Genomic DNA, 26661 nt, shown 5'->3' with positions numbered 1-26661 from the left:
GGTCAGCCCCTTCCACCAGCCCCTTTCTGGTTAAAGTAAGCCCGGGATGATCGTGTTCTCAGGCATTTCCAGGGAACTCTAGCAACCCCATTTACTTTGGATTTGTTTTCTAGCTTTGGAGTACCACACTTCTTGTACCAGGTTTGGAGGCTATATTAACATTGATTGTTCTGACTGGAAATTATTGAGCACTTTGCTAGAAGCTATTTGGAAGACTTCATAACTATAAACTAAAACTTGGCTTAGTTCATCATCTTGGCAAGATGATGTCAGAATTAAGTCCAGGTTGTATAGCTGTGGAGCTCAAGAGTCCGAATACCTATACTGCACTACCTCTGCCGAAAAATGACCCACTGTGCTTCCTTGCTCAAAACCCTAGTAGTAGACGTTTTGTTTTGTTTTTGCAACACTAGGGGTAGAACTCAGAATCTTGACTATACTAGACAAGGCTGCACCACTGAGCTACAGTCCCAACACTCCAAGCAGCTTTGAAGAACCAAGAGAAAAGAATGAACCATTCCATGTAGAGGGTACCTATGATCGAAAGGCATAATGGTGTTCAGTCATTGTGCAGATCTTAAGATTCTCCAGTAATCAGTCATCAGTCACGCCTTTAATCCCAGCACTTCGGAGGCAGAGGGAGGCAGATCTCTGCGAGCTCGAGACCAGCCTGGTTTACAAGAGCTAGTTCCAGGAGAGGCTCCAAAACTACAGAGAAATCCTGTCTTAAAAAAAAAAAAAAAAAAAAAAAAAAAAAAGCCTGGCGGTGGTGGCACATGCCTTTAATCCCAGCACTCGGGAGGCAGAGGCAGGCGGATCTCTGTGAGTTCAAGGCCAGCCTGGTCTACAAGATCTAGTTCCGGGATAGGCACCAAAACTACAGAGAAACCCTGTCTCGAAAAACCAAAAAAAAAAAAAAAAAAACAAAAAAGATTCTCCAGTGATCATATTGGTGCATGCTAAACTAACTTGTACCTATGGACAAAGAGACAAATTCTGTCCAAGACCACTATTTCAGAGATGGTGAGTTAAGAGTTGAAGTCAGATCTTAAGAACACTCTTTGAGCCGGGCGGTGGTGGCGTACGCCTTTTAATCCCAGCACTCGGGAGGCAGAGGCAGGCGGATCTCTGTGAGTTCGAGGCCAGCCTGGTCTACAAGAGCTAGTACCAGGACAGGAACCAAAAAGCTACGGAGAAACCTTGTCTCGAAAATAAAAAAAAAAAAAAAAAAAAGAACACTCTTTGGGACTTTGAAGAATAAATGAAACTTTTGGATGTCAGACAGTTGAAGGAAGCAGGAAACCATTAAAATATTTTTGAGTGGGAAGCAAAGATTGGCCTGGGAGGGCAGGCAGGGTGAGTTTGGTGTACTGCCAAGGACAGACCAGGATTTCTTGGAGAGTGTGAGGCTGTGGATCTGCAGCCGGCATTCCTGTTTTTATAATCCTCAGGCAGTGGCCAGCCTCCACCCCAACGCAGGCCAAGCAAGACTCCTCAGGAATTGCGTGTTCACTCCAGTCAGGGTAATTTCCTGCCCTCTCAGCCTCACCAGCCCACTTCTTGGCTGAGAAGGGAGGAAGGAGGTGGCCAGGGTCACCAAGACAGGCACAAAGGCCTGTATTGAAGGTTTTCCAGCTCTGGGACCTGGAGTGCCATCTTCTTCCAAGAGGCCCCAAATGGGGCAGAAGCCAGAGTCCACAGTGTCCATAAACTCGGAAGGAGCCCGGAGTAGAGGACTCCAACAGGATCCTGGGCAGTAGCAGAGCCTGACACTATCTGTATGCAGTGGGGGCAATCCATGTCTTCTCCCTTGGGTAACTTTCTGGCTAGGAGCATCGATATTGTCCCAGATTGTAAGAGAAGGTGCTTTTTGGGTCTGTACCAGGCTGGCCTCCTGGGTGTGGTGTCATTGGGACGCTTACAGGAACCCCATCCTGTACTCTTTCTTTCTCCTAATAGTCCCCTGTGGGAACTGGGGCAAAGTAGTTCAGTTTCCTGGGCCTTGTCCTCATCTAACCAGGCTTTTTGGCTTTCTCTGTTTCTCTCTAGGCTGCCACGGGAACTTCTGGATTCCCTGTGCTGAGCTCACAGGCTCTCTTAGCACTCATTTGTTCTTTATGAAACTCAATTGGAAGGACCCTGTGTGTTGTATCCTGCCCCTGAGCTTGGGGTGCAAAAATGATTGGGTCAGGTTGCTCTCCTTTCCGAATCAAGATCAGTACAAGAAGCTGGCTAGCACAAGGGCAAGTGTCTGACTTGCAGTAGCCAAAGGAGGTGCTTGAGCAAGACACAGAGGCCGAAGCAGTTGATGGAAAAGGATGGTGAAGCAGTGCTAGGACAGGGAAATGGCAGTGACAAGGTCTGGGTGTTCAGAGGATACTGCATTGTCTAGAGAATCAACACAGAGCCCTTTGCTTACCTCAGAAATGTAGTAGACCAAGTGCAAATTCTCTTAGGGAAGAGGGTACTGACTTCACCTGAGGTACCAGGCTGCTTAGTGATCAGTTTGAATTCAGTCCAGGAAAAAATGGAGACATGGAGTCCAGTCAAAGGACATGTTAGAGAAGCAGTTTATTAGCTAGGCATGACGATATGTATACCTATAATCCCAATATGTGAGAGACTGAGGCAGGAGGATCATGAGTTTGAGGTCAGCCTGAGCTATATAGTGAGTTCCAGGCCACTATAGCAATACTCTTTGTTGAGCTCCACCCACCCATCCAACCCCACACAAAGTAAAAAGGGACTCAACGCACTTGGTTTATTTGTAAGTACTAGGGAAACAATTTCCTAGTCCATCACCTCTGTGATTGCTGAGAATCTGATGATGTCAAGTACAGATCTCTGCTTCACCGATTGTCTGTCTAGCAAAGGTGTTTAGTTAATACGCAAACAACTATGTAAGAGTCTGGGTTGTGATGAGTGCTTAAAGGTGAGAATAATTGGGAGGGAAGGACTAGAAGGCATTGGGAAGATGACAGTTAACTGCGGTTTGAGACTGCCAGCTGCTAAGATTGGGGAGTTGAGAATGTGGGTAGGGTTCTGTGGTAGAGTACTTGTCTGGTTTGCGGGAGGCTCTGGGTTTGTTCTTCAGTATCACAGAAAAGGGAACAGAAAGGAAATGAGCCAACGTCAGAATCCTTTGGTGTAAACTTGAGTGTTTGCAGCAAACATTTGGTGCTCAGGAACCAGGGTGGTCACATATATCTACTGCTAGTACTTAAGAGACAGAACCACAAGAATGCTTTGAGAGGCCCCGTCTCAAAAGAGGACTGGGGTGGTTGGTCCAGAGACGTGAGCCAAGGTCTAGGCTGTAGGAGATGAGAGGTGGGTGACTAGGGGCCAGAGTTTTCAGGTGTGTGGAAGAGTTTGAATTTTGTTATCAGTATGAAGGAAGCCACCAGGATCTAAACAGGCCAAATTTGCATATTTGGAAGTGTCGCTGTCAAGTTGAGTGTGGTGGCACATGCCTGTAATTCCATCACATAGGAAGATCACTGAGTTTGAGGTCGGCCTGGCTACAAATTAAGAACCATCTCTAAAAAGCCCCCACCCATTAAAAAATCAGCATGGCTGCTGTAAGGAGAGGGGGGCTGCATGCCTTCAATCCCAGCATTTGGGAGGCAGAGGCAGGCGGACCTCTGTGAATTCAAGGCCAGTCTGGTCTACAGAGCCAGGAGTTCCAGAATAGCCAGGGTAGAGAAACCCTGTCTCGAAACCAAAAAAAAAAAACGGGGGGGGGGGGGGGGGCTGTAAGTGGTGAGAATGAAGGGAAGAATCCAGTTAGGCATGACAGTAATTCCAACCACAGCTACTGGGGTTTAGATGAGAGTATGAGCAAAGTAATGGGGCAAGTTCAGAGGAATCTGGCAGCAAGCTGGGAAGTTGGGTGTCTGGTGAGAGGCTGAACAATACCTATAGGCAGTGCCCTTTAGGCCCCTTGGCTCCTTCCCTTCCACTTATTAGATTACAGGATTGAGCTGACCATGATCTTTTTTATGCTCAGATCCCCCAACCTGACCTCTTGCTTTTCCTTTTCTGGCCAGGTCTCCCCTGCCAAATCCACCCTAGCCCGCTGAAGCGCTCCATGTCACTCATCCCTACAAGCCCCCAGGCCCCTGGTGAGTGGCCGAGTCCAGAGGAGCTTGGGGCCCGGGCTGCTTTCACCACGCCCGACCACGCACCCCTCTCGCCGCAGAGCAGTGTGGCCTCCTCTGGCAGTGAGCAGACGGAGGAGCAGGGCTCCAGCCGGAACACTTTCCAGGAGGATGGCAGCGGGATGAAAGGTGCATCCAGAGGACAGTGCCAGAACCCTCCTCCAGGGCGTGGGGCGGGCTGAAAGGACAGACAATTGCTGTAGCTGCCACCTCAGGGAGGGGACAGGTCTGAGGACAATAGATAGCCCCTCCCCTCACAGGCAACCAGAGCTCAAGATAATTGATAGAAGAGATTAAATCATTGAGCCCATCCTAGCAGCTCAGTGGGTCAGGTGTCTGCTGGGGAAGAATGTCTGAAAGGGCCTCACTAGGCCAGTAGAGGTAGCTTCTGATCCCAACCCATCCCAACTCACTGGAGTTTCTAAGGTTATTGGTGACTTAGGCCTGATCTTTTCCCCACAACTCCACCACCGTCAGTATTCATTATTTATCTCTTGAACTACCCTCCCTCCTTTTCCACAGATGTGCCCTCATGGCTCAAGAGCCTCCGCTTGCACAAGTATGCTGCTTTGTTCTCACAGATGAGCTATGAAGAGATGATGACCCTAACAGAGCAGCACCTAGAGTCGCAGGTGAATCCGAGGGGCTACTGGGGAGGTATTGGGCCAGCACTGTGGGTGCTGTCAAGCCTCCTCTGTCCCTGGTCTCTGTTGGGACACCCCATGTACCTCACCAGTATCCAGCTTCCTGTCTCCTTCTGTCCTCGTCACAGAATGTCACCAAAGGTGCCCGGCACAAGATAGCCCTGAGCATCCAGAAGCTTCGTGAAAGACAGAGCGTCCTCAAGTCCCTAGAGAAGGTAAGTACCTAGGATCTTCATCTTCCAGGCAGTTGGAAGACTTTGGATCAAACTTTATGGCAGCTGCCTCGGCTTCCTCATTCCTGCAGTCTGATTCTGGTGGCCCCAACCTTGGGCAGCTGGATTCCAAAGACCTTGAGCAAATTGTCATCAGAGGACTCACTTAGTGCTGCCTGAGAGGCTTCCTTCTGCCCTCTCCCTCTGTTCCCTCCCTGTCCTGGTTTGTGATTCAAGAATGTCTCCATCTTTCAACATTAGACCCGATAGGTTTTTATTTTGTGGGTGGGTTGCAGATGTACAAGAGATCTTTTTATTTTATTTTCTTCTCCACTCAATCCTGCGTCTACTTTCATTTATCCTCCTCTCCTTTCCCTGCTGCCTTCATCTGGTTTTTCCTCCTCCTTGACTGTCTTAGTCTGGTTCTCTGCTCTGCTTGCTTCTTGAAGGGAAGAAAGAGTTTACCTGGCTGAAGAGCCAGAACTTTTCTCATCTGTGTTGGAACCTTGCATACCATGTGGGCTTCTCTGACCTTTGTGTGACCACACTTGTGTGGTCGTTTTTTTGTGCCACCATGAGGTCTGTGCCTAATGTAGCTACATCCTCCCTTGCAGGATGTGCTGGAAGGTGGCAATCTGCGGAACGCTCTGCAGGAGCTGCAGCAGATCATCATCACCCCTATCAAGGCCTACAGTGTCCTTCAGGCCACCCCTACTGCCAAGGATGGGGGTCGGGGGGAGCCGCTACTGCCAGGTGCTGAGCCTCCCCTCACCCATCCTGGAACAGACAAGGGCACTGAGGCCAAGGACCCTCCAGCTGCAGAGAACTATCCTTCTCCACCAGCTCCAGCTCCCACTGATAGCAGTGAGCCAGCCCCAGCTCCCGTCGCCGACGGAGACATCCCCAGCCAGTTTACACGGGTTATGGGCAAAGGTGAGAGCAGCCAGTGCCTAGCACAGAATCCTTAAAGATCTTAGAGGTGAACCTTCAGAGTAGCTGAAACTAAGTGGGTCTAAACCTCTGCCTGCAGGCGACTCTGGGCTGATGGTACTAGCCCTTGCCTTCAAAGCCCAAGATTGGGACTCACTCAGCCCAAGTTTCTTGTCCTTCTGCACCTACCATCTGGTACTGGGGAGGCTGCAGTGTGGTGTTATGACTAAGCTCTGCCCTTTCCCATGTTCCTCAGTATGCACCCAGCTGCTGGTGTCCCGACCAGATGAGGAGAACATCACCAGTTACCTCCAGCTCATCGAAAAGTGCCTGACTCATGAGGTAAGACCTTCACTAGGGCTCCCAAGAGGGAAAGAGACTGCTTTACCCCTCTCAGAGCCCATAGTGCACCAGGGCCCAGGTTCCAGTCCATCCTCTCCAGTGTTGCCTTCAAAGGTTTCTCAGCTTTTGTACACACCCTGTGGGAAGAGGCCACCTCCCACCTGTTCTTGGTGCCAGTACTTGTCCAAGTTTCCCATGTCACCTCACAAAACACATCTGCTGGTTCAAGGCCTTGCCCTTTGTTCACAAGGAGAGATGACTGCACTCAGTCTCCCTCAGCTAACCTGTAAGCATGGTCCTCTTTCCAGCATCCCCCTTCTCCCCAATTCTAGGCTTTCACAGAGACACAGAAGAAGCGGCTGCTGTCCTGGAAGCAGCAAGTGCTGAAACTCCTCCGGACATTTCCGCGAAAAGCTGCATTGGACATGCAGAACTACCGGCAGCAGAAGGGGTAGGTGGGCACCTTCCTAGGCCCATGTAGTGTGGCATGTGGGTGCCTAAAGGGGTGATTGTGTTTTGGAATGGACCCCCTACTATACTTACAGAGTTTCTAGAAAATCAAGGTAATGTACAACTTAAAAGAGAAAAATGAATGCCAGGTGTGGGGGTGCACACCTTTAATCCCAGAACTAGGCAGGCAGAGGCAGTTTTATCTCTGAATTCAAGGATATCAAGACTGCATAGGGAAAACCTGTCTCAAATAAATTTTTAATTAATTAAAAAAATTTTTAAAAAAGGGAGGGAGAGAGAAAATGGATGGGTGTGATAGCATAGGACTTTAATCCCAGCATTCGAGAGGCAAAGGCAAGTAGATCTATGACTGGAGGAATGGGGAGGTGGGATTCTTGGAAAGAGACTGATTTGTGGAAAGGTGCTGACATTTGATCATCCTTGAGAAAAAAAATCCTTATTTATTTATTTTTTTGTTTTTTGTTTTTTGTTTGTTTTTTTGGGGGGGGGGTTTTTTTTTTTGGTTTTTTGAGACAGGGTTTCTCTGTGGTTTTGGAGCCTGTCCTGGAACTAGCTCTTGTAGACCAGGCTGGTCTTGAACTCACAGAGATCCGCCTGCCTCTGCCTCCCAAGTGCTGGGATTAAAGGCGTGCACTACCACCGCCCGGCTGAGAAAAAATTCTTAAGAGATAGGGCTCTGAAGAGGGAGAGCTGGTCTTTAGTCCAGAGAAACTTCATTAGGGGAGATGTATCATCATGTCCATAGGCAGCCACAATGGGGCTTCGAAGGGACAAAGAGAGCTTTCCTTTCAAATCTGGAGAACAAAGTGGAGTTCTGACTCTTACCAGATTCCCAGGGAAGTGGGCAGCTTTATGCCACATGATCAGCTTACATGCTATGGAGCACAGAAGTAGGTAGTAGGTGCTTTGCAGCTGCCAGAGGAAGGCCACAAGGTCACACACAGCACAGTGCTCTTTCAGCTCTTATTTATGTTTGGGGGGGGGGCACACGTGCCATAGTGAGGATCACAGGACAGCTTTTAGGAGTCATTTCTCTGGGTTCCAGGTATCAGACTCGGGTCCATTGGTCTTGGTGGCAAGCACCTTAACCTACTGAGCCTTCTTGTGGACCTAGTGTATACTTTATCAGCTCTGTCTCCCAGAGAGAGAGAGCTACAGGGAATGTGCCCTGACTTTTGGGAAACAGCAAAATAAGGCAGCCAGAGTCTGATCCAGCAGTTAGAGCACAAGTATGCAAGGGCTGGGGCATTGTGTTCAGAGAGCTTGCCTACTGTGCTTGAGGCCCTGGCTCTATCCAGCACCACAGAAGAGAAAGAGCAGGATGCTGGGGTGACCAAAACCCAGCACGTATCTGTGGAGTAGACACCACTCCTGGACCTTTGTCTCCTTACCTATATGCAGAAGACTCTGGGGTCCTTTCTCACACCAGACAACACTTCTCCCTTGAGAAGTGACATTTGGAGAACTGCTTTGAGGGTACAGCAAGGAAACCTCTATGCTCCCTATATCCACCTTGAGTCAGGAAGAGACAGAAATGTAGGGTGCAAGGACATGATCAGGGAATTCTTGCTCAGAGATCTTAGATTGGGGTTTTTGTCCTACCCACTAGAGTTGAGGGAAGAACAAGAAATAAGGACCCTTCTGCCTAAGCTAACACCTTGCCCTCTGCTCTCTGACAGCTGGGCATTTGGCTCCAACTCACTCCCCATAGCTGGCTCTGTGGGGATGGGTGTGGCCCGGCGGACCCAGCGGCAGTTTCCAATGCCTCCTCGGGCCCTCCCACCTGGCAGGATGGGCCTCCTGAGCCCTTCAGGCATTGGGGGTGTCTCTCCTCGACATGCCCTTACCAGCCCCAGTCTTGGGGGTCAGGGCCGACAGGTGAGCCGGCTAGTATGGAAGTCCAAGTACTTCTGGGTTTAGGGTGGCAGTATCTGGGATATGTGTCTGTGCCTCGGCCCTTGGGCCTTGGTCTCCCCTACTCACCCTGAGACTTTCTCCCCATGTTCTATGCAGAACCTGTGGTTTGCCAACCCTGGAGGCAGTAACAGCATGCCCAGCCAGAGCCGCAGCTCTGTGCAGCGCACTCACTCGCTCCCAGTTCACTCGTCACCCCAGGCTATTCTCATGTTCCCTCCAGGTGAGGTGCTTGCCTGTGGCATTCAGACTGGCCTGCCTCCTCAGGTGACTTTTGTCTCCTCACCTGGGTCTCATATCCACTCTCCCATCTGAATTTGTAGCAGGTCTCCAGGCTGTATACCATCTCCCTGTCTTTATGGAGGTGTTTTTCCTTCTGTAGCTGTTAAGTCTATTGGGACTCTCTCCCCTTCACTGAGTACCTTCTCTCCCCTCTGCTGACATGCCTTTTCTTCTATGCCATGGTCTCAGTGTTGGTATTGATTTGTTGCCGTCTCCTTTAGGGTTTCACTTAGTACTCAGAAGGGGTTGAGTCTGAGAGGTCAGTGAGGGTTTCGTAGAGGAGACTGTAATCTGTCAGCCCACCTATGTTCTGTCAGAGGTCAGTGACCTCTGGAACCAATGACTCTACTCTTAAATGAGGTACTGTGGTAAAGGGTGGTGAAGGTAGACTCTTTCTCCTCCACTCACACCAGCCTGGAGGTCAGAAGGGGTGAATGGCAGGTGGCAGATCAAAGGTATGCTAGCTCTGAGTCCCTGCTTGACTGGACAAGGGATAGTAGCTCCTGGCTGGTCTTCTGCATGCTTGGGCTAGGCATGACATCTGTGACAGGAAGCTCGCTTCAGTGGGCTGCTCTGGACAGGTTTTAGATTTGCAGGTGACCTAAGTTCTACAGTCAGAAAGTTTGTAGCCAGTAAAGTTTCTGAATTGATGAGACACTGTAGGCCTCCATCTGTGGTACCAGAGAGACTGTGTTCGTCCAAAGGCTGGGCTTGGTGCACTGTGGGCATATATTGTATTAACGGTATTGGGTGAATGGGTGTGCTATGGGTGCAAACGGTAGGAATTTTTCCAGGCAGTGTATTGATCTGTCAAGCAGCCTTCCAGCACTTGTTAGATGGAGATACTCGTGGGTAGGGTGCTCAGATTTGTTCTCATCTCACCAGTTACCAATCAGCTACAAAGAGTGTTCAAGTTTAAAGCTTGTTTTTAAGAGAGATGGGGTCTCCTTAGGACCTAATCTCAGGGTTTATAGATGGCTGGGGGTGAGAGAGATGAGACTTGAGATAGGAGTCAGACCATGGGAGTAAAGCTCAAAACTCAGGAGTTCTGAGATGAGGCACTTGGTGTGGTTCCCAAGCTCTCTTGCAGGTGCTAAGTAGGTCCTTTTGAGGATAGGCTTCGTGGCTGCTGTCCTCTTCAGGACTCCTGTTCATCCTGCCTGGCGTATATCCTGTCTGGAGGAACAAGTCCAAATGGGCACAAGAAGGGCTTTAGCTTAGCTTTTACACCAAGCATAGAGGGTGGGCTGTTAGTCGACAAGAAACTGCCCAGTGTCTAGGGCACGTGCCCAGACTGCCCAAGGCAACTTGGGATCCGTGTCCATAATAGTCAGAGCCTATGTGTGGCCTCCAGGAATGCTCCTTCAGCTTCACATCACTTCCTCTGTCTGAAAAAATTTGGCTTTTTCTGCATTGCCAAACTCCTACCTTGGCTGTCTCTCTGCCTTCTTTGTGACACCCATAGGCCTGTTTGTATCTTCCCAGCCATGTCTTCTACCCCTTTTGTATGCATGCTTTTTGAACTATATCTCTTGGCCCCAGCCCCACGCCAGCAATCTCTGTCTGCCATTCCTTCCTTCTTTCCATTCAAATTGGTCCTCTCCTCACAACCACCATTCTCTTCTCTCCCATCCAGACTGCCCGGTACCTGGGCCTGACCTGGAGATCAATCCTACCCTGGAGTCTCTGTGTCTGAGCATGACAGAACACGCCTTGGGTGGTGAGCATTTCCTCTTCCCCTGACCTAGCTCCCACCTACCCAGCATCTCCAGCTCTGAACCCAGCAACTTGGAGCCATCCTGAGGGTCCCAAGGGGAGGCCAGACTCCAGGGAGGGCCTGCCTGGGATGACAGGCTATGTGAGTGCCTTTCCTCAGGCCTCCCACCAGCTCCTGATCTTCCTCCCTTCCTCCCTTTCTTACCACAGATGGGACAGACAAAACCTCCACCATCTGACGGGACCCACAGTCCAGCGCACCCATAGGCTCCCTGGGCGGCGGGCGGGGGCCATCCCCCAACAGGCTTCTTCTCGGCAGCGAGAGGGTGGGCTGGCACAGCTATACATTCTGATATTTTTCTACTCGTCCTCTTAACTTTTGTTTAACATTGGCACATGCCTTGCTCACTCCCAGGCCCATTGAGGGATCTTGACTGAGGCCAGGGATCAGAGAGGGCAGCCGGGGCAAGGGGCAAGGACTGGCCAGACTGCCTACCCCTTCCCTCCCCAATCTCCCACCAGCCCTATCCCACCCCTGCCTCCTCCTAGACTGCTGACACCTGTCCTTCCCCAAGAGAGCAGACTTCTTAGAGATACTGACCACCACCTTGTGCAGCCTGCCCTTCAGAAACATGACAGTGGGGGAAGCAGTGTGGACAGCCTGCTCACCAGTATGTCACTGGAGAAGAGCCCCTCTCCCCTGGTTTCTACCCTTCATCATTCCTACCCCAGGACAGTCACCATCTTCCTCCCCCTCTTCCTTGCCCTGTTTATCAGAGGTTCTCTACAATTAATTTCTTAGGCCTATTTAAGATACATATTTATATAGTTCTTAACGGTTTTTCTCTGATCATTCCCTGTCATTTTTAGAATCCCCAGGCCTCTCTGAGCCAGGACAGTGGCAGGGGGAACCTGAACTTTATGAGAGGAGAGGGCAGAGCCCCCTCCTCCAGACCCCCTCGCCCTTCCCCATCCCAGCCCTGGCTCCTAGATGCAGAGGTTGAAGGTGGGCAGCCCCGGGCCCGCAGTGAGGTCAGGAAGTCTGTTGCCTTAATGTCCCTTTCCCCCACCAACATAACCCTTCTCTGCTCCCCAGGTCTGTTAGCAAAAGATTTGTGGGTTGGAACCAGGGAAAGGGGATTGTTGGGTTTTTGTTTTCTTGCCTATCCCCTTTCTGTCAACCTTCCCCTACCCCCATTATGTCATGACCTCATGTAAGTGGAACACTATATCATAACCCAGAGGTGCGGCCCAGCCTGAGTCACACAAACCCTCTGCCCCCCATTACTGATGAGGGCTGGTGCTGGGGCCCAGGAGGGAGGGAATTTGGGGGTTCAGGCTGTGGGGAAGCCAGGGTCCCTTATTCCAAACTCCTCTTCCCCCCCTCAACCTACACCCTCATTGGGACATTCTCAAGCTTTTCACATGAAAAGGAAAAAAAATGTTATTTTTAGATACATTTTATGAATAACTTTTGTTATGAATATGGCTGGTAACCATTGTGTATGTTATTAAAGATACAAAATGTTGGGAAAAAAACAAAAAACCAAAAAAAAAAAAAAATTGAAAACCACAGCCTTCCCTGCACTATCAGCCCATCCCCCAAACCTCGCCCCTGCCTCCTGGTCTATGGACCTCCCCTGCTCTGAGCCCAGGGAGGAAGAAGCCAGGGGGTGGAGTGGCAATGGGGACCTGCCTGTGGTCCCCACCACCTCGCCCAGTGCCGGGCTGGGCGGGGTGTCAGGTGTATTTATGTACCTCTTGCACACTCATCAACCTATGCAAGTCCCCACCCCGGCCCTCCAGGTTTCTGTGCCTTTTGCTCATTCCCCTCTAACTCCCAGGCTTCTCCGGCCCCTCCCACTAACTGTGGGAAGTGGGGTGAAAGGCCACCTGTTATTGAAATAAGCAGGTTTCCCTCTCAAGGGACCCTCACCTCCACAAGCTGGTCTGGTCTTGTCTTGTTCACTTCCCATCAGGGTGACTGACCCTGCTTGGCACTGGAAGGTGGTAAGGGATACCCTCCCCCAGAGGGAGGTGAGAGCTTACCCCCCACCTGACAGCAGAGTGCAGGACGCAGGCGGCCCCACTCTGACAGGCAGGACCCTGACCCTCCAACTCCCGAGCCCTCTCCATGGTTTCACCCTATCCTACCCACTTCTGTCCCCAGCCCCACTGGCAGAATCAGCTTTGAGTAACTGTACATTTTCTCGCTGTTGGAGAAGACTTGTTTGTTGGAGTTTCAATTGTTAATGGTCTGGGCTTATTTTGGAAAAAAAAAAAACCAACAACAAAACCTAAAAGATTGTGATTTTTGTTATAATGCATTTCCTGGGAAATCCATGGGGCCTTGATTTTGTGCGTCACTTAAGTGGAGGTCCTTAAACACCTGGGGGTAGGGATGGGCCGGGTGAAGGGGAACACAAACTCTGGGAGGTGAAGTCAAGAGAAGTTAGCTTTATTAACAGCAAAGACTGAGGGGTGGGGGATGAACAAAGGGCTCACAAAACAGACAGCTAGAAAAGTGCTTCCCTGCCCTAATGGTGTCTCTGCTGGCCTCCTCTGAAGGCCTTGAGGCTCAGTCACTGTCACTGTCAGCCTCACTGGAATCAGAAGCTGCAGCTTCACTGCCGTCCTCCTGAGCCGAGTGCTCACTGCCACTGGGGAAAGGGCTGGCGCTGCGGCTGCGGCTCCTACTCTGGCTGCGGCTCCGCTGGTCACCCCCATCACTACCACTGTCAGAGTCATTGTCACTGCCCCTACGGGCCTGCCCTCTCTCCTCATCATCAGAGTCAGCATCATCTTCTGAATCAGCATCACTACCGAAAATCTCTTCTTTGTCCCGAGCAGCACGAGCTTCATCCTCACTGCTCTCGTCCTCGCCGCTGCCACTCTTGTCACTTGCCTCATCCCTGTCACCCTCCTCCCGGTCACTCTCGCTGCCAGAGCGCTCATCCTCACTGCCCTCCTTTTCACTACTGCTGCCCTTCTCATGCTCCTCATCTGCAAGGAAGCAGGGACAGGTGAGATCCCATTGCCCACCCTCCCAGGGCTCCCCGGATGTGACCCGTCCTTTACCTGAGCCCCCAGCTTCTTTCTCTTCAGCCTCCATCTCCTCTTCCTCCTCTTCCTCTGGTTCGTGGTTTTCCAACTGAGCCTTTCGTGCCTCCTGGAACCAGTGAATTGGGAAGATGGAAGATGTTCTGACCCTGTCCTCACCCACCACTAGCCTCCCTGTGGGTGTCCTGGGCCAAAAGAGCTTGTTACCTGGGCTTCTAATTCCTTTTCGTTCATGTCACGGTGTTTGACCACAAGCAGAGCATTGGTACCTGACTGAACCCCAGCCTTGGCCCGACGCTTACTAAGACGGACCCTGCAGTGGACAATTGTAAAAGGTGGAAGAGTCAGTTAAAAACTACACTAAGGAGCCGGGCGGTGGTGGCGCACGCCTTTAATCCCAGCACTCGGGAAGCAGAGGCAGGTGGATCTCTGTGAGTTCGAGACCAGCCTGGTCTACAAGAGCTAGTTCCAGGACAGGCTCCAAAACCACAGAGAAACCCTGTCTCGAAAAACCAAAAAAAAAAAAAAAAAAAAAAAAAAAAAAAAAAAAAAAAAAAACCTACACTAAGGGGCTGAAGAGACGGCTCAGAAGAGCACTGGCTATTCTTCCAGAGGACCCCGAGTTCAATTCCCAGCAATCACATGGTGGCTCACAACCATCTGTAATGATATCTGATGCCCTCTTCTGGCCTGCAGACAGAACAATATACATAACATCTTTGGGACCAGTCTCACTTGATACCTGGTTCCCTATCAATGTATGGCCCAGAGCATATCAGAATACAGAGTATACATGCATGTACATGGGAATTAAGGGCAGTTAATGTCTCTGATTTGATTTACCCAACTTCAAGGGGTTTCTTTTAAGATATATATACTTTTAAGTGAATGGTGTTTTGTTTGCATGTATATGTGTGTACTGTATGCAGTGCTGTCAGAAGCCAGAAGAGGGCATCAGATTCTCCTGGCAACTAGAGTTAACAAGCAGTTAGATGCTGTGTGAGAACTGGGCTAAGAACCAGGGTCCTCTGGAAGACCCAGCAATTTCCCAAGGCCCCTTACCCAACTCTTAAAAACAAGGGAATGGCAAATTTTTGGTTTCTGGCTTTTAAATAAGAACAACATAGCAGCAGTATAATGAAGCTGGATTGTAATAATCACTTAGTGCTGTCACTCTGCCTGTTTTGGTGTGTCTGTCCGTTCCCCCACCCCCTCGAGACAGGGTTTTTCTGTAAACAGTCTTGCTGTCCTGGAACTCTCTATGTAGACCAGGCTGGCCTCAAACTCTGAGAGAGATCTGCCTTTCTCTGCCTCCTGAGTGCTGAGATTAAAGGTGTGTACCACCACTGCCCAGCTACCCCATCTGTTTTCACATCTTCAGCTAGACTCCAGGATCAGAGCCTGTCACCTCTGTACTGAACAGAAACTCAAACCACAGCCAACAGGACAAGTTAGCTTTTAGCCCTCAAAGAATTTATATATTTTATTTATTATGTATACAATATTCTGTCTGTGTGTCTGCCTGCAGGCTGGAAGAGGGCACCAGATCCCATTACAGATGGTTGTGAGCCACCATGTGGTTGCTGGGAATTGAACCCAGGACCTTTGGAAGAGCAGGCAGTGCTCTTAACCTCTGAGCCATCTCTCCAGCCCCCTTCAAAGAATTCTGAAGTGACACTCTTGCAGTTGTATCTAATATTTCATTTAAAACCTGCTGAAGGGTTGGTTGGTAAAGTGCCATGGCGGAAGGAGAAAACTCTTTCCCCCAAGTTATCCTGATTTCCGTATGCATGCACACAAAATAAAAGCAACAGGAAAACAACTGATAGCAGCCCTCAATGAACATAAACACATCACACACAAAAACTGTTGAAACTAGGAATGTATCAGTATCAGGGGACTTGCCTACCATGTGTGAGAAAAATGACCATGTTTATATCCTGTATAATGAGAAGATTTTCTTTCTGGTTTACGGTATCAGAACCAGGTCAAGCCCACATTAATAAGCATGGTCCTGCTGCTTACACAAACATAGAGCAAATCCTTAGGTACATATGACCTCAGAGTAGTTATTGTGTGGCCTCAAAAACCACAGGGCTAGCAGAGCAGTAGTGCACACCTTAATCCAAGCACTCAGGAGGCAGAGGCAGTTGGATCTCCGAATTTGAGACCAGCCTGGTCTACAAGAGCTAGTTCCAGGACAGACTCCAAAACCACAGAGAAACCCTGTCTCGAAAAACCAAAAAAAAAAAAAAAGAAAGAAAGAAAGAAAGAAAGAAAGAAAGAAAGAAAGAAAGAAACAACAGGGCCAAACTAGTGAAACAGTGCTGAGTACCTGGTCTCCAGTTCATTGTAGTAGACTCCGTCGCCCTCCCGAAAGATGAAGAAGTAGTTTTCCTCGTAGCCCTTACTGGCCTTGTTCTTCACATTCCAGTTGTATTCCCGAGCAATCTTGTAGTCATACCTGTGGAAGGGGTACAGGGTCAGCCCCATTTGTTCTGAGTAGAAAATGGGACACACTTCAGAAATCCAAAACCTAACCCTTACACATCATCTGGTGCATAGTCCATCTCCTCCTCCTGGTCCCGTTTTCGTTTCTTCAGTGTCTCTTCCACAGGTAGAAAATAAGCCACAAACTGGTTCCCTTCCTCATCCATCATGCCCCTGGTTGTGGGGAGAAGAAAGTAAAGGTCAAAGGCAAAGAAGTAACAAAGCTAGGTGTGGTGAGACATGCCTGTAAATTCACCTTTCCAGAGGCTGAGGCAAGAGGAATGCCAGGAGTTGGAGCTCAGCCTGAGCAACAGGATCATACCATACCCCATTTCAAAACACCCAAATGGGGGCGAGGCAACAAGCAGCAGGCCAAGGTATAAAGCAAGACCACTGACCTGATCATGGCCTGAGACATCATCTCTAGTGCAGCTGCCCCACTCGTGTCCTTAGGGGCTGGGTCTGAATCAAAAATGACCTGAGCACATGGGTTGATCCACATCTGGGGAATAGAAGACACTAAAGTTAGTATGGACTGGTTAGGCACAGGAAGTTGACCCTGCTTCCTTCCCACCCCAAACCTGACCTTGAAGTCTGGGAAGACAGGCATGACCTCCACTGGTGTCACTCGGGGCTTGCTGTAATGCTGGGAGATCTGTTAGAACAAAAAGGGTGAGAAAGGAAGAACCTGAGCCGCTCTCTTGCTTTTATCCCTTTCCTCCAATTACCGATTTCTGGGCATCTTCAAAAGTCTTCTCAATAGCTGTAATCTGGCTGTCCCTGTCTTTGTATATTTCTTCCTCTGTGAACTGCTGCTTCACAGAAACCCCAATCCTAGAAGTAAAGAGAAAGTTGTCAGAGGCCTCTGGACATCTCTAAAGTCTTGCCCGCTTCCCCTACCACCTGTTTGTTACTTACTTGACCTCAGGCTTCTCATTGGAGATGCCATATCTGTTGAACTCAGTGGAGATATACTCTGTCTTCCGCATCCATGGCACCACCTTCGCGTGCTGCTGGGATCTGGAGTAGACCAGGCACCTCAGGGTCCCATGCTTGGCAGAGCCAACCCAGTATCCATATGGTATCACCTTACCTCTTAGAGCTGGTGGGAGCCTGAATCTCCTCTTCCAAAAGCTTCTCATCAGCTGGATCCAGAAGAACTAGGGAGTGAGGGGCAGGACTGTGAGGGATGCCCAGGCCTGCCCTTGCTGGCCTAAAGCAGACCCTCCCTGTTTCCTCACACACCATTGGGATCGATGCGATAGGTGTCAGGGTTGATGAGATCAATGGTGACCCCCAGGTCAGGCTCAGTTAGAAGGTCATGTTTGTGCTGTTTCTCCAAAGAAGTTGCTTTATACTGAACAAACCTGGGTGGGAAAACATGCCTATTATAATTTCCTGATCCACCCTCATCCACCACATCCTCCCTTCTTAGAAGCTAAGCCTCTATGGAGAGGAACTCAATGTTTCCAGCACTGGCAGCTTCTCAGAGGAGTATCACATGCTGCTTTGTCTACTAGTATCTATGGAGCACCTCCTATGTGCTGGCACAAGGGAGGAAGATGCAGTAAGTACTCCTTACCTTCAGTGAACTATTTCTTGGGAGTTTTTCCTTCCTTGAGCTCAGTCTTACCTGTTCTGGTCGAAGGGGTAGGTGATGAACTTGGGGTCAAATGGGATGTCTGGAAGGCTATTGCAGTATTTGACTCGACAGACCACTCCAGACCTAGGGAAACAGTGGCTGCCTCAAAATTAGGTCTCACAAGCTTGCAGAGGTGACTCAGCAGTTAAGAGGGAGTACTTGTCCTGTAGACAAGTTCCATACCGGGCTGCTGACAACCACCTGTAACTCCAGATCCAGGGGGATCTGACACCTGGGCCTTTGTAGGCAGTTGCACAAAACATGCAGTAATAGAAACAGCTGAAGTTGGTGGCACAGGCTTTTAATCCCTGCACTCGGGAGGCAGGCAGACGGCTGAGAGTTTAGGCTAGTGATGGTTTACACAGCAAGTTACAGGCTAGTCAGGACTATAGAGTAAGACTGTCTCGAAAGAAAGAACTGCTGGGCTGCTGCTGGTCTTTAACCCCAGCACTCAGGAAGCAGAGGCAGGCAGATCTCTGAGTTTGAGGCCAGCCTGGTCTACAGAGTGAGTTCCAGTTACACAAACCCTGTCTCAAGGAAAAAATTAGGAATAATAATTTTTAAACAATAAACAGCCTCACGATAAGACTGTCAGCAGGTAAAGGCATCTGCTGTCACGCCTGAGGACCTAAGTTTAATCTCTCAGACCTATACCTATAGTGTGGAAAAAACTGACCCTCTAACTACTCTTTCGACTGCCGCACATAGCCTAGGTGTGTGTACCCACGATTTAAAAAAAAAAACAACCTAGGTTTCTGCTGCTGGGTATGGCCACGATAGCGAGTTTGAGGTCATTCTAGGCCACTTTATGAGACATTCAAAAGCACGAAAGAAAAAAAAAAAAAGGCCCCCAACCACTCTGCCAATGCTGCCTGCGTCCCTGTTCCACCCCTCCAGGAAAACGTAGTGGGGCTCACCTCTCAGGCAAGGTCCGGTGGGAATTGGGCCTGGGGGGATTGAGAAAGAGAATGATGTCAAGGGCTTGACAGGTGTGTGCAAAGAAGCTTCCCGGAATTTCTAAAGGAGTGATGCTTTCGTGAAAGAAGGCAGATGCTCGATCCCCTTAGGACGGAGCCCCGCATGCTTCACTGAAATGCACTGAGGACTAGGTCCCTTCCTGAGACTCCCCAAGGTGGAATTCCGGAACTGGATGGCAGAGAACCAGGGAGTGACCACAGAGGCCTAGCAGGGGCCGCCCCTCCGTCAGGGGTGAACACTGCACCCCTCGGCCTAGTCCCCGGCTAGCAGCTCACAGCACAAAAGCAAACTGCAGGTGGCAGGAGACCTACCTGTGGCCATCTTCCCGCTGGGCCTGGGTCTGGATGGTGGGCGCCATCGCGACCAGGCGACGGCGGCGCGGACCGCGTCCTCGCTAGCCGCGGGCCGACGCGGAGGGGCGTGCCGACTTCGAGGCGCCGGATCTGAGGCCAGGCCCCGGTGGGCGCCGGGCTCCGCGGGTAAAGGCGGGATGAGGTAGACCGGCGAGAAGGGCTCGGGCGAGCCTCGTAAGCCTCAAGAAAAGCGCGGGCAGCGCCGGCCACGGACTCGCAGCTGCCGCCCCAACAGCCACCGAGACGCTGACGAGCGGACAGGTAGCCTCAGGCCGCAAGGCCTGCGGGGGAAACAGAGTGCGGTCAGTCTCTCGCACTGATTGGCAAACTGGAGGCAAAGGGGCGGAGCTAGGCGATAACCGCTCTTGTGATTGGTGGAAAGATATCCCAGTCTCGGCCTCGGTTTTGAGACGGCAGAGGCGAACACACATCCTCTCCTCTCATTGGCTACCCTGAATGGGAGGCGGAGCTAACTAGCGAACTAAGCCCGCACACTGAAGAGGAGGAAGACAGACCGGAGCAGACGCGCTGGTGACGTACATCCGGTGTTCTACCTGCGGAAAATGGCTGCGCCCCAGCAGCAGGCTTCGGCGGTTTCCTCTGCAGCGGGTGTGTCAGGTCCGGGTTCTGCCGGTGGCCCGGGTCCTCAGCAACAGCCGCAACCGACGCAACTGGTGGGACCCGGCCAAAGCGGGCTCCTGCAGCAGCAGCAACAGGACTTCGATCCTGTGCAGCGCTACAAGATGCTCATCCCGCAGCTGAAGGAGAGTCTCCAGGTGATGAACTGCACTGCGGGGAGCGAGCGGGGTTTGGAGGGCGATCGAGAAGATGCGCGAGGTGTTGCAGGAGAGATAGGGAAGCGAAGATAGACTTGTTGTCCGTGTGTCTGTGCCCGACCAAAGCGAGGCTCTGTCCAGCCGGTCGTAGTGGTGCACGTTTTAATCCCATCGCTCGGGAGGCAGAGGCAGGGGGGATCTCTGAGTTCGAGGCCAGCCTGGTCTACAGAGCGAGTTCCAGGCCAGCCAGGGCCACATAGCGAGACACTGTGGAGAAAGAGAAAATGAGAATGAATGAGAGAACAGAATTTTAGCCGGGTTTGGAGGCGCACGCCTTTAATCCCAGCACTCAGGAGGCAGAGGCAGGCGGACCTCTGAGTTCAGAGCCAGCCTGGTCTACAGACTTAGTTCCAGGATAGCCGGGGGTGCACAGAGAAATCCTGTCGAGGTTTGAAGGAGAAACAGCCCTAATCGTTGAGTCCTGCGCAGAAAACCGGCATACGTATCGTTTCTAGCAGAGCTGACTGGTAAAGAGTATGTCGGAAGTTACTGGTGAGAGTTCCCAAATGAGAGCAGGCCTCTAGGAAAATGTCGGCAGAGATTCCTCTGGGGATGGCAATGAGCTTTAGTCTGTATTATCAGGATGGAGGCACCAGCTGAAAAGAAGGCCTGAGGCTCTCGAGAGTGCAGCTCCTCCTCGGGCAACATCACCTCCTACATCTTACTTTTCTCTCATTATCTTTTGAAAACTAGACTTTGATGAAGGTGGCAGCCCAGAACCTGATTCAGAACACTAACATTGACAATGGACAGTGAGTAAAGCCCCTCTCCCCACCTCTACCTTAGAAACTCCTCCCCCACCCCCAGTCTGTGGTCTCTAGTTCTGCACTGATGCTGGTGTCCCAGAGATTGGAAATCATTCCTCAAACAGCCTTTTCTCCCTGGCCATAGGAAGAGCAGTGATGGACCCATACAGCGATTTGACAAGTGTCTGGAAGAGTTCTACGCTCTCTGTGATCAGCTGGAACTCTGCTTGGTAAGGAACTTTCTAGATGTTTTGTGACCAAGCTCTGATTAATTCCCCACAAGAACATTTTTGTTTGTTTGTTTGTTTGTTTGTTTAGTTGGCTTTTCGAGTCAGGGTTTTTCTGTGTAGCCCTGGCTGTCCTGGAACTAGCTCTATAGACTAGGATGGCCTTGAACTCAGAGGCCTCTGCCACCCTAGTGCTGAGCTTAAAGGTGCGTTCCACCACTGCCTAGCAACAACCTTGTTTTTGAGCTGTTTTGAGATAAAACCACTCATCATTGCAGGCTCTTCTGACACTAGTCTGTAGAACAAGCAGTGATTCTCCTGCCTCCAAATCCTGAGCGTGTTGAGATGACATGCAGTACCACAGCTGGCTCTGACTCCTCAGTCATTCTGTCACCCATCGTCTCTTCCTCTGAGACACATGTGTCCTTCAGCTGATTTTTACCCACACAGGCCTTCTAGTTCAGTGGAGTAACAGATATAAGACCATAGAGGGACAGGTCGGTGTGACCAAGGGTGTGATGACAAGAGTCTGGACCAGAGTGGTGAACCTGTGTGGGACGAGGACTCTCGGGAGCATGTGGAAGCCTGGAGTAGGGAGAGTGACAGAGAAGGCTGCTGGTGGACCGGGGAGCTCCACCTGACAGTCTGGCTGGGAGAAGGGCATGGGGACCTGTGATGTGAGCATGGCTGATTGCTTTGTGGCAAACCCAGGACTCTTGAGTGGGCAGGCCGAGAAGCAGGTGCGGAGCATAGGCCAGGTCCATGACCATATAGGGAGGTAGTGTAGATGGAAAGTGTTTGCTATGCTAGCAGTAAGGACCTGTTTGCTTCCTAACACCCACATAAAAAGCTGGGCGTGGCAGTGCATGCTATAATCCCAGTGCTTGGGAGGTGGAGATAATTTGATCTTTTGAGGCTCAGTAGCCAACAACCTAGCCTAATTGACTAGCTCCAGGGTGCAGTGAAACATCCTGCCCAAAAGGGAGGGGGCAGGTCCTGAGGAACAACATATGAGGTTGACCTTTGTCCGTGCTGCCTCATCCACTTGAACACACACACAAGTTCCCCTAAGGGACCAAGCCTGCTGGTGTTGTCCTAGTTTCCCAGATGCTTAAGAGGCTGAAGCAGGAGGGCCAAAATTCAAGACCCGTCTGGGTGAGTAGGTAAGATCTTGCTTTAAAGGGAAAAAGAACTGGACATGGTGGCTCGTGTCTGTAATCTTAATAGTTAAGAGACTGATGCAGGAGATCTACCATGAGTTCCAGGCTAGCCTGGGCTAGAGCAAAACCTATTTCAAAAAAAAAATAAAAGCAGCCGGGCGGTGGTGGCGCATGCCTTTAATCCCAGCACTCGAGAGGCAGAGGCAGGTGGATCTCTGTGAGTTTGAGGTCAGCCTGGTCTACAAGAGCTAGTTCCAGGACAGGAACCAAAAGCTACGGAGAAACCCTGTCTCGAAAATCCAAAAATAAAATAAAATAAAAGCAAGAAGATTGGTGATGTAGCTGAGTGTTGAGTTTACCTAACACAAGTAAAGCTGTAGATTGAATCCCCAGTACTACACTTACCAGTCAGTTCCCCTCGGAATGTCAGGAGACTCATCTGAGGTGTATAGGCTAGGTCTCATTAGACTCTGGATAGAATCCAAGTGCAAGCTGTGCAGAGGTAGCGCACGCCTTTAATCCTAGCAGAGGCAGGTGTATCTCTGTGAGTTTGAGACCAGCCTGGTCTACAGAGTGAGTTCCAGGACAGGTTCCAAAGCTACACAAAGAATCCCTGTCTCGCCCGGCGGTGGTGGCGCACGCCTTTAATCCCAGCACTTGGGAGGCAGAGGCAGCCTGGTCTACAAGAGCTAGTTCCAGGACAGGCTCCAAAACCACAGAGAAACCCTGTCTCGAAAAACCAAAAAAAAAAAAAAAAAAAAAAAAAAAAAAAAGAATCCCTGTCTCATAAAAACAAACAAAAAAAGAACAGCTAAAACTGGAGGTGGGAGACCCAAGGAGACAGTCATGTTTGTGCTGTGAGGAAGGAGGAGGGACAGATAGAAATAAGAAATAGAAGCTTGAAGGCTTTGCCAGGTCATCTAACTGCTGGACTCTGGGGAAGGGGTTTCCATGTGAGAGCTGGAGCTATAGTTGAAATTAGGAAGCATGTTAGATGATTTCTGGAGCTGTTCACCCCCTAAAAAGGGCACAAGAACTGAAGCCAGGTTCAAAGTCCAGCGTGGTGATGCGAGCTCATTAGCCACATGGTGGGATGGGTACCATGACCCAGGTTCACCACTGCAAAATCCAGCCCTTGCCACCCAGCTTTGTGTGTGTGTGTGTGTGAGGGGGAGAGGAGAAACAAAGAAACAAGCTGGCCTGATCCACCTCCCCGTGGCTGGGAGTATAGCATGTACCCTAAGCCCGGCTCTTATCAGGGTTTCTGCTAGCTATAGCAGCACTGTCTAGCTAGGAGAAGGACACTGCAGTCTGCCACAGAGAACAGCTAATCAGAATTTTGTTGCAAGATGGAATTACTTTAGCTGGATTAGGAGGACTACTCTTACCAAGGGAGTCTGCTCTAACAAGGCCTCACAAGAAGCAGCAGTTTGGGGAGAGGGTGGGAGGCAAGGAGCAGAGGTGCAGGCCCCATCAGTGTGCAGAGGAGGGACCTGAGGGGGGGGGAACCAGGATAGAATGCTGCCCCTAAGGGAAAGGACAACCACTAGCCACTAGGTGCGGGTGCCATCCAGGGACTGGCACTCAAGCCCGGGGTTTAGGACAGGCACAACAACAGCAGCTAATGTTCATCAGTTAGGACTTAAAACAGTGTAGCGCCAGTACCATTTCACACACCTGTTCCATTCTCACCAGACAAGAGAGGCGCCTATTCAACCCATTTAAGGAATTAGGCATGATGTTACACTGTGTTTTTAAAGATTTAATTATTTATTATATGTAGGGTTCTGCCTGCATGTATGCCTGCAGGCCAGAAGAGGGCACCAGATCTCATTACAGATGGTCGTGAGTCACCATATGGTTGCTGGGAATTGAACTCAGGACCTCTGAAAGAGCAGCCAGTGCTCTTAACCTCTGAACCACCTCTCTAGCCCAACACTTTAACTTTTTCTCAATTATTACATTTTGTTGTGGGCAGGGTGTGCTTGTGCACATGCAGAGTTCAGAAGACGCCCTGCGGGAGTTGATTTCTTTTTGCCTTCCGCTGTGTGAATCCTGGGCAAATAGAACCTAGCTCATCATGCTTGGCAGCAAGTGTCTTTTCCTGTAGAGCCACCTGTCACTAGCCCGTCGTGTACACTCATAATCCTAGCTCTCAGGAGGATAAAGTTGTCGGGTTTAAAAGTTTGAGGCCAGCCTTGTCTGCATAGCAAGTCTGTGACTCAAGCCACCGCAAAACACTTAATAGCTTGGTGCCAGTGAGATCCCATAGCCCCATGTCCTAGGTGATCCAGCAAGAGGGTGGCAAGACCAGAACTGGCCTTGGAGACCCAGAGCTGGTCAGCTTAGCCCCAGATTGAGTGAGGGGTGGGGAGGGTGGGGGTTGCAGGTCCCTGGAAACAATGCTGTTGTTCTCTTTCCTGCCTTCCCACAGCGCCTGGCCCACGAATGCCTTTCACAGAGCTGTGACAGTGCCAAGCACTCTCCGACACTGGTACCCACAGCCACCAAGCCAGATGCAGTGCAACCAGACAGCTTACCCTACCCTCAGTACCTGGCTGTCATCAAAGCCCAGATTACCTGTGCCAAAGACATTCACACTGCCCTGCTGGACTGTGCCAACAAGGTCACAGGCAAGACGACTGCAGCCTCAGCTGGCCCTGGGGGCAGTCTCTGAGGTCTTGGGGGCAGGGGCAGGGAGAATGAAGTGCAGCCTAAGGCAAAACAGGTGGTTCCTGTTTCTGATTTATTTGTCATACCAGGGCAATGTAGTTGAAACCAGCAGGGGGCAGCAAAGGCTTACAGGCGCACAGACCAGGCCTTGCCTCTGCTGCCACCCACTCTGCTCCCTGACCTAGGGTGGACCTCCCCACCGGGCCACTGATGACCTCTGTCAGGGACTCTACCTGCTCCCTCACCTCATCTCCCACCTGGCCCTGGGTGTGGCACTGACCGGGCCCTTTAGATCTTCCTCTGTCTATCCCAGTGGATGAACTAGTTTTTAACTCATCTTCCTCCAATCTTGCCTCTCTCTACCAGTCCCCTTTTGACCCCAACTCCTAAGTGTGACTCCTAAGTATGTAAGGGGAACCAAATTGCTGGGTTACCTGGGGCTAGAGAAGGGACTTCCTGGCCCAGAAAAGGAGAAGTGCAGAAATGTAGGCCCTGACCTCAGCACACACCAACTACGAGCAGTTTAGGTCCCAGCTCGACCCTGCGTCAGCAGAGCTCTAGCAGGGAGCATTGTGCAATATGTGGTCTGTTCAAAGGGACTCCTGGGTCCCTATATTTTTAGCACCAAAGCAGAAGTGAAAAGGCTCTAGCAGGAATGAATCATGGGTTCTGGGGAAGAACCCAGCTCCTCCGGGAAGCAGGCCCTGGAGAGGGGGCTTGAGGGAGGTAGGGAGAACCCCACAAGCACCCCATTTCCCAAGGGGAGTGGCGTTCATCCACAGGCTGCAGGCCTGGATAAGTGCTAGATAGAGCTACCAACCTGGGCCCAGCTGCCAGTGGAAAGGCTGGAGTGACAGACTGTTTCCCATGCCACGAACCAGTGGCCTCAAAAACCTGAAACCATTAAAGGTGGTGCACACCTTTAAATCTCAGCACTTGGGAGGCAGAGGCAGGCGGATCTCTGAGTTTGAGGCCAGCCTGATCTACAAGAGTTAGTTCCAGCCGGGCGGTGGTGGCGCACGCCTTTAATCCCAGCACTCGGGAGGCAGAGGCAGGCGGATCTCTGTGAGTTCGAGACCAGCCTGGTCTACAAGAGCTAGTTCCAGGACAGGCTCCAAAGCCACAGAGAAACCCTGTCTCGAAAAACCAAAAAAAAAAAAAAAAAAAAAAAAAAAAAAGAGTTAGTTCCAGGACAGGCTCCCAAACTACAGCAAAATCCTATCTCGAAAAATAAATAAATCAAACAAACAAACAACAACAACAAAAACTGAGACCCTGGGGACATCTGTAATCTACAGGAACTCATGTTCCCCTACTGGGAAGGCTGGAAAGCCATCAAGATGCAAGTGTGACCACACTACCTAGGCACTCCTCCCTGCCTCCCTTCAGTGCTTGGAAGCCTGAGTCCACCCTTTGTCTAGTTAAGTCACTCCCTTTATCTCCCCAGGTCTCTGGGGTAAAGGTCCTTACCTAAGGTCATTGATCTTGAGCCTAATTTTTCACTTTTTAAATTTTACTTATTTATTTATTTTTGGGTTTTCGAGACAGGGTTTCTCTCTCTAGCTTTGATACCTGTCCTGGAACTTGCTCTGTACACTAGCCTGGCCTCAAAATCACAGAGAACTGCCTGCTTCTACTTCCCAAGTGCTGGGATTAAAGATGTGCAACACCGCCACCCAGTCCTAATTTCTTTTTATTTGGAGTTGTGGAGACGGGGTCTCATTCCATCACCTAGACCATACTCAGAATACGTCCAGACTGCCGTCCAACTCAGCAGTCCACCACCTCAGCTTCCCAAGCACTGTGCATGTGTGTGTGTGTATGTACG

At 50.5% G+C, this 26661-nt stretch overlaps 3 protein-coding genes across 3 annotated transcripts in view; 2 read left to right on the top strand and 1 right to left on the bottom strand.

The window, feature by feature from the left end:
- Nucleotides 1–12975, top strand: part of Samd4b (sterile alpha motif domain containing 4B) — a 41632-nt gene extending 28657 nt beyond the window's left edge. The window contains exons 4-13 of the mRNA XM_057755269.1: nt 4047–4286; nt 4680–4789; nt 4930–5016; nt 5628–5946; nt 6200–6285; nt 6618–6736; nt 8436–8634; nt 8770–8893; nt 10589–10672; nt 10879–12975. Of these exons, the coding sequence (XP_057611252.1) occupies nt 4047–4286; nt 4680–4789; nt 4930–5016; nt 5628–5946; nt 6200–6285; nt 6618–6736; nt 8436–8634; nt 8770–8893; nt 10589–10672; nt 10879–10907 (1397 nt within the window). The 3' untranslated portion in view covers nt 10908–12975. The remainder of the gene's footprint in view (nt 1–4046; nt 4287–4679; nt 4790–4929; nt 5017–5627; nt 5947–6199; nt 6286–6617; nt 6737–8435; nt 8635–8769; nt 8894–10588; nt 10673–10878) is intronic.
- Nucleotides 12976–13110: 135 nt separating this feature from the next.
- Nucleotides 13111–19507, bottom strand: Paf1 (PAF1 homolog, Paf1/RNA polymerase II complex component). Its single transcript, XM_057755283.1, has 14 exons — nt 19150–19507; nt 18778–18807; nt 17852–17944; nt 17464–17585; nt 17312–17378; nt 17137–17238; nt 16947–17052; nt 16805–16873; nt 16617–16720; nt 16276–16392; nt 16064–16192; nt 13936–14041; nt 13747–13837; nt 13111–13671 (listed from the first exon to the last, which is right to left on the bottom strand). Exons 1-14 carry the CDS (start codon nt 19194–19196, stop codon nt 13247–13249), a joined length of 1608 nt encoding a protein of 535 aa, XP_057611266.1. The 5' UTR covers nt 19197–19507; the 3' UTR covers nt 13111–13246.
- A 197-nt stretch (nt 19508–19704) lies between these two features.
- Med29 (mediator complex subunit 29) lies at nt 19705–24887 on the top strand. Its single transcript, XM_057762863.1, has 4 exons — nt 19705–19967; nt 20721–20779; nt 20919–21003; nt 24595–24887. The coding sequence occupies exons 1-4, from the start codon at nt 19755–19757 to the stop codon at nt 24835–24837; spliced, it is 600 nt and encodes a 199-aa protein (XP_057618846.1). The 5' UTR covers nt 19705–19754; the 3' UTR covers nt 24838–24887.
- The last annotated feature ends 1774 nt before the right edge of the window (nt 24888–26661 follow it).

The sequence above is a fragment of the Chionomys nivalis genome, chromosome 2, assembly GCF_950005125.1.
Source record: "Chionomys nivalis chromosome 2, mChiNiv1.1, whole genome shotgun sequence".
Classification (NCBI taxonomy): Eukaryota; Metazoa; Chordata; class Mammalia; order Rodentia; family Cricetidae; genus Chionomys; species Chionomys nivalis.
The sequence above is the reverse complement of the archived record's forward strand: the minus strand, read 5'-3'. Positions and strand labels throughout refer to the sequence as shown.